The sequence below is a fragment of the Manacus vitellinus genome, unplaced genomic scaffold (assembly GCF_001715985.3).
Source record: "Manacus vitellinus isolate BGI_N305 unplaced genomic scaffold, ASM171598v3 scaffold_28_pilon, whole genome shotgun sequence".
NCBI lineage: Eukaryota > Metazoa > Chordata > Aves > Passeriformes > Pipridae > Manacus > Manacus vitellinus.
Window position 1 is genome coordinate 9,800,130 of NW_021940122.1, and position 6,942 is coordinate 9,807,071.

At 50.2% G+C, this 6,942-nt stretch overlaps 1 protein-coding gene across 1 annotated transcript; it reads left to right on the forward strand.

Moving 5' to 3' along the window:
* Positions 1-506: 506 nt before the first annotated feature.
* Positions 507-2,985, forward strand: COPS7A (COP9 signalosome subunit 7A; the record flags this gene model as incomplete). The annotated part of the gene is made up of 5 exons (XM_029960674.1): positions 507-635; positions 711-913; positions 1,405-1,510; positions 1,872-2,023; positions 2,167-2,985. Coding segments are annotated over 5 exons (630 nt in total), but the record flags the coding sequence as incomplete, so codon positions are not given.
* Positions 2,986-6,942: the final 3,957 nt, after the last annotated feature.

Below are 6,942 nucleotides of genomic sequence, written 5' to 3' on the forward strand. Positions count from 1 at the left end.
GGTGAGGCCGGGCCCGGGGCACAGCGCGGGGCGGGGGCCAGGAACCCCCGGACCAGTGATGGGGATCCCGCAGGGTGGGAAAGGCTGCTCCCCACTACCAGGGCCCTCCCTTACCCAAACAGCTCCCCAGGGCCGTGCCACCGACCCGAGACACGCTTGGTTGTGGTTTGGGCCCCCGGACCCTCCAGGTATCTGACAGTAATTAACGCTGCCATTTGCCATCTGCCGAAGAGCATCTTGACAGTGACGTTTTTGAGGGACGAGGGGAAAGACTTAGGTATCCGTTGGGATGTGCAGACCTCCATAAATAAGGCATGGGACAGCTAGAGAGAATGACTTGAAGGTGATGATGGGGGAAAAGGCTGCTCAGAAAAGGTCTTTTGAGCTGAGGATTGATGGGGATGGCTTGGCAAGACAAAGCATCACTTGGAGGATTGGTGTGCAGGCATTGTAAGAGATGGGTGTGGTGCAGATGCTTCTGTGCGGAGCTGGGAAATGGAAAATGAGACATAAATTTTAATACCCTGTTCTTTCCCCTGACAACAGCTGAAGCAGCAAACCTCCCTCCCTTGACAGAAGCTCAGAAGAACAAACTGAGGCACCTGTCAGTTGTCACTCTGGCTGCCAAGATCAAGGTAGTGGCCCTGTTTTTCCCCGAGTTCTCCCCGCACTGGGATTACCTCATGCTAGTTACCATCATGTTTCCACAGTGCATCCCCTACTCAGTGCTGCTGGAGCAATTACAGCTGAAGAACGTCCGGCAGCTGGAGGACCTGGTGATTGAGGCAGTTTATGCAGATGTGCTGCGAGGGAGCTTGGATCAGCGGAACCAGCGCCTGGAGGTGGATTACAGCATTGGGAGGGACATCCGGAGGGAGGAGCTAAGCACCATCACCCGCACATTGCAGGAGTGGTGAGAAGGAAGCCCCCATTGCTAACACCCAAAAAAGGTTGCAGAAGTGGCCAGTGGCTTCCCTGGATCCTGTTGTGTGTCGCTGGGGGTGGGTGGTGTTGGGAGGTGGCCTACTTGATCCCCTTTCCCATACTCCAGTAGAAAGTAATTTCCGAAAATAATTTTCCAAATTCCCCTGTTTGTGGCTGGCTGGAGGGGTGATGAAGCCGCATCAGCCTTTGCACAGTCCTGGCTGCTGGCAGGAGGCTTCCTGAATGTTTATCTGTAGTTAGTTCCTAACCCAGCATGGCTTTGTTATCTGTCCCACTCCTGGGTAATAACATAATTCCCTGTGTTATTACATCAGGCTTCTGATCCTCTGTCTTCCCTGCCTGGTGTAGCTGCCGCCTTCCAGTAGTTTTGGCCTCTGGAGTTGAAATCTGCTGTCTTTCACATTTCTTTCTATGCTGTGCCAATTCCCTGGCCTGTTCAGTTCTGGGTCTTCTCTCCAGGTGCCAGGGCTGCGAGGTTGTCCTGTCGGGCATCGAAGAACAGGTCAGCCGGGCCAACCAGCACAAAGAGCAGCAGCTGGCCCTGAAGCAGCAGATAGAGAGTGAGGTGAGTGGGGCACAGGAGGGAGCAGTCCGTGCTCCTTGCTTTAAAATGACTAGAACCAGTACCCTGTGGTTGTTACAGTCCTTGATGAAGTGAGGCATTGCCTTTTCCCTAGGCCAGACCTCCCAGGGGCTTGTGCCTGAAGAAGAGCCCTAAATCAGCTTAACATTCCTCTGCAGTGCAGGGGCCTGGACAGCTGTTGGCTCTTTTAGTTGACATGAGCTTGCAGCTCTTAGCTCCAGGGCTTCCTTTGAAAACAAACAAAAAAACCCCAAAGTAAAACTAAAAAAAAATAATAAAAAATAGCCAAAACAAACTAAAAACCTTATGAAATCCCTTGTTTCTTGCTTCGCTGCTATTGCAGGTGGCAAACCTGAAGAAGACAATTAAAGTGACAACAGCAGCTGCTGCAGCAGCCACATCCCAAGACCCGGAACAGCACCTAACGGAGCTCAGGGAGCCAGCCCCTGGCACCAACCAGCGCCAGGCGAGCAAGAAAACTTCCAAAGCCAAAGGGTGAGGAGTGCAGGCAAACAGACAGAGCATATGTGTGTGTGAACATCAGCTGTGCTTCTCTGTGTGCACTTTGAAAGGAAGTGAGATATGAGGCTGAGTGTCCACTCTGATTTATGTTCTTTTTTTGTCTCCCATCTCCACAGGCTCCGGGGCAGTGCGAAGATTTGGTCTAAATCAAACTAGTTGGATCTCCCTTCACAGCTGGGAGGGTGAGAGGAAGAGATTTGGGGGATGGAGGGGTAGCAAGGGTCCCAAGTGTGATGCTTCTGAGCTCTTCTCTGAGATCCATCTTACCAGCTAACTCTCCTGCATGTTTGTTCTCTTTCCTGTCTTCTTTACCCACTTTCCAGGCATTTCCTTTTCATCCCAGCATTTCACACTCTGAGCTTCCAGTTTATGCGTTGCTGTTTCCCCAGCCGCTCAAGCCCCCATCGCCAGGGCCATGTGTTTCTCTCTTTCTCTCTCCCTGTCTTTTGACAGGTCAATTTCAAGAGCCATAAGGGTGTGTCAGTCACCTTGGCACCCAGAGGGCATCACAGAAGCTTGGAAAGAGGGTGCTGGTGCTCAGCAACCGTCTTGGCTCTATGAGACCCCTGGGATAATTTGTTCCAGGATGCAGCTGCCATCTTTGATTGTTTAATCTTTGTTTTGCTAGGTGGGAGGGTAGTTTTTGAAGGGATTCTTTTAAAAAAATATAAATATATTATAAATATATATAAAACAATAAAATAATAGTTCTATGGACATATCTATACAAACTTGTGCTCCTGTGGTGGCATCTCTTGGCCTCGTATACTGATTCTGGAGGTTCCAAAATAGGGCATGATATTGAGACCCTCTGTCTCATTTTGCAGTAGAATATCCTCAAAATACTCACTTCCCTTTCCAAAGCGTAGTGCCATAGTAGCTCTATTGGGATGAGAGTCCATAAAGCAGGAATTAATCATAAATCTTATTTACAGAGTTTCTTGTGTGGTTGATTTGCATCTGTACTGTTCAAAAGAGGTGATTTTCAGGTAGTCTCAGAGGAAGATGCAGAAACTGAGGAAAAGTGAATTCATATTTGTGTCAGTACTGGTCCTGGATGGAACAGAAAGTAATGTGGGGACTTATCTGACAGGTAAAGGTAATGGAGTCAATGCCTATATGTGTGAGTTCTCATAGTATAGATGCTGCACAAGCCATTCTTGGTTCTTGTTAGAGTCTGGTTGAAAAAAAAAACAAATTAGCGGAATTGACTGCTGTGAGATGCCCAGGAAAAAAAAAAATCAGATTCTCCAAAGGATGCCTCCTCGAGGCTGGCTTGGAGCCGAGTCAGATGGATGTCAGTGTTGCACTGCTGCTCCAGGACTGCGTGTAGACTGATGGAAATGTAAATTGACACCATGACTCCCACCCCCGCTCGGTTCTGCATCTTGTGCCAAGGCTAAGATTTGATTCCCTGAACCTGGGTTTCTGTGTGTGAGCAAACCACAGGAAAAAAATAATCCAATGAGGGAAAACCGTGAACTTTGTCTGTATGGGGACTTTTTTGGTTCACTGGCCTGGGGGTGGGTTTTATCCCGGGTCAGCTCCCTGTGCAGATATGTGGGAGTTGGAGCTGAGGCAGTGTGGGTGTGAGCAGGTCATGTTAAGGGGGTGGGAAGGGGAGTGAGACCATGTCTGTTTTGGTGGTAGCAAGGTGCCATCTCAGTCCTCCAACACCACAAAATGCTGGTTTATGCAATATTGCTGCTTTGCTAATTCCAGACTGCTGTAATACAGCACTGCCTATCAGTGGGAAAGCCCCGTCACCCGAACCTATGAATTCCTAGAACTTCCAAGCAGGTTTGTCCCTCTGTGCATGATCACAGGGCTGGGCATACGAGCCGGCTGTGCCCAGGACAGGGATATGCCAGGCTGTTCAGGGTGATTGCTGTCACTGGCTGAGGTCTCCCAAGGCCTTGGGCAGCCCCATACTTTTACCCCATTCTGTGGCCCAAGGTGTCGAGCCCTGTTGCTGTAGTCGCCTGGCATAGAAGTGCCATATAGGAGAGGTTTAGTGTGAAGTTGTCCAGATGGAAGACAAATCTGGTTGCAGGAGCATGTGAGGGTATAGCTGGGCCAGGGTTGTCTCAACCCACCTAGAGAGATCTGACGAATTTGCAGCAATAGGGAATCCACCTGACAAATCCTGTTTTCCATAAGTTGTAAATAGAGATTGTGACAGCGCTTCCAGCTTTTGTTTAAATCACCTTGAGCCTTCCTCCCTGTGTGTCACATCACCTTCATCTGTCTCAGTGAGGAAAGGCACTGTGTTTGCAAACGTCTGCAAGAAGCAGTAACAGTCTGTGCATGCTGGATTTTCCTGCCTCCTGGGAAGGGCTAGTCTGGGACCAAGGTGCCAACAGGTGATACCTGTCAAGCACCTGCCAAATGTCTGGCACCTCACGCCCTTTGAAAGATTTGCTGCTTGCAAAGCCGTTGGGGTGTGATGTGAAAGAGTGAGGAGAACTGGCTCAGGAGGGAGCTGAGCAGCCAGACAAAGCATGTGTCCTAACAGCCACTGGCTGAGGTCCAGTGGGAGCTGGGCTGGAGCAGTGTCACCTCCAGGGAGAGCTGAAGTTACCAATAACGGAGCAGGATATTTGTGTCCCACAAGAATTCCGCTGCTGCTTAGGAAGAGCAGCTGTAACAGCTCTTTGTCCCAAGTGTTTCAGCTCCTCTCTGATCTGTTGGGCTTTGCTCTCTTTAAACACACTGTGGCTGTTGGGCACAAAGGGTCTGTTCAAATGCCCTGAATCCACAGTTTAAATCCAGGCCACAGATCCCGGGAGTGGAGTTGGAAGCCAGCACTGAGAGTTCCACACGGGTTGCCTGTGATAATGCCTGTGTGAGTGGCATGTGCAGCACAAGGCCAGGCAGAGCAGCCCCTGAGCTCTGTACACACATTGGCATCAGGCTGGTGAGCACAAAACCCCCACATACAGGGGACAGCAGCCAGAGCGTGGACCAGCGTGGGGTCCTGGGGGGCTCACCACACCAGCCCCAGGCCGTGCTGAAGCCCCAGACTCAGATCCTCACTGCTCAATCCCTGTCAGCGCGAGTCTGCTTGTGTCCTGCCATAACTTGGCATTTGGTTTGCCCCCATCTCCAAGGGTCAACTCAACTCTGGTAGCAGCATTTGCCAAGCACAGCCACAGGCCTCGCTCCCCTTCCTATCTGTCCCTCTTGAGACTGGCTGTGTTATGGATTTGAACAGAGTTTGAGAATAAACACATCTAATCAAGGAGCATCTGCAGAGCTCTCAGAGTCTTCCATTTTGTTTACTTTTCAAAGGCAGCACCTTTTAAGACCTCCATTAAGAAAAGGGAAGCTGAAGGTAGCACATAAAATTACTTCAGACCCTTGGTAGGACTGAAAAATAAATGAGAGGGTTGCAGTGCAGAATGAAAGTATTGCTGCAAATTGCCTTGCTGGATGGCAAACAGAGGGCAGGAGCATAGGTTTGCCTTTGCCCTTCCCCTGAAAACCACACTTTTTATTTTCCTACTCACTTCAGTCGTGACTCTAAATTTCAGTCAGAAAAGATGTGAAGATTAATTAATTAGTTAACATTTATAACAACATTTTGAAGATGGCAAGAGTGAGGTAAGTACTGAGCATTATTGTAAATTTTAATTTTTAAATGCCTTTGTGTTTTAACCCTTTCTTTTTTCGCAAAGAAAAGACTGAGAAAACAGACTCTGAGTAGAGTAAACCAGAAATACCTGGATACATGACACCCTAAGCCCTGCAAAGAAATGAGGTTCAGGGGATTGTAGAAGAGAGGGTATGGAGAAACGTCCATCCCAGCATGAGGACAGGACAACTGCCAGCCCTAATGCAGAAGGTGTAACAACTCTTATGCAGTGGTTCATTGCAACCCCCTTCAGGTATCATACATGGGGCTTGCACATCTGGGCTCAGAAAAGGAAGGAGTTAGGACAGGACCTGAATGGCTCTGTCACTGATGTCTGACTTTTGCCAGCCACCTCCAGCTGCCCTGTGTCAAGAGGTAACCATGTATTCTTACTAAGAATTGAGGCTAGTGATGGTAATTCTTGTTGCATTCCTGGGGCACAATTTCCTCTGGGAAGCTTGAAGGTGAGGGAGGTGTCAGGCACTGTGCTGCTGGCAGCTTGGTGAGAGGGGAGAAGCCTGACAGCAGGGCAAGCGCCCTGCAGGACTTGTTTGAGGTTCTCCCCAACCTCCACTGCTCTGTGCTGAGGTACGTTCAGAGGTAGGGATGGTCTTTGTGCTTAATGGCCCTCAGCTCAAAGGGGACAACATTTTGTTTACTGGGGTTGCTGAGGCCACCCTTGTCTCTGTTCTCCAAATGGCATCTGTGGCAGGATGGTTTGTTTTGGGATGAATGGATGGGCTGGTGTGCATTGAAATATCTGTCAGACATTACTAAGTGTCCTTTGTGGCAAGTGACACTGGCTGGGGTGACCAGGGAGGGTGGCAGCCCCGCCTCTGCCCAGCAGCAGGGTACGTGCCTGCTGCCTCCATCCTCCTGTGAGCTCCCAGTGCCAGCTGGGGCGTGGTGCTGCAGCATCCCATGAGCATGCTGCAGTGGTCATGGTGATGCCAGCCAGCCTGCATTCACCAGTCTGCAGGGTGATCATCCAGCAGCATGGTCCCCTGGAGCTTCCTGCGGGGATGCCTTGCCTCCGCCCCAACAAGGCTTTGGCTCACTGCTTCTGTGAAGGCTTTTTTGGGTGCCTGGCTGTCTGGTCTCTTGGATGAACTGACTCAGATGGACGAGTGTCCTGGTCTGCTTCCCGCAGGTCTGTACCTTTGCACAAAGGCTCCCTGACAACAGCAGCCACCAAGGGCTGTGCCTGCCGCTTGCCATGGCTGGACCATCCTTCCTGGGATGAGGCCCTGGCTATGCA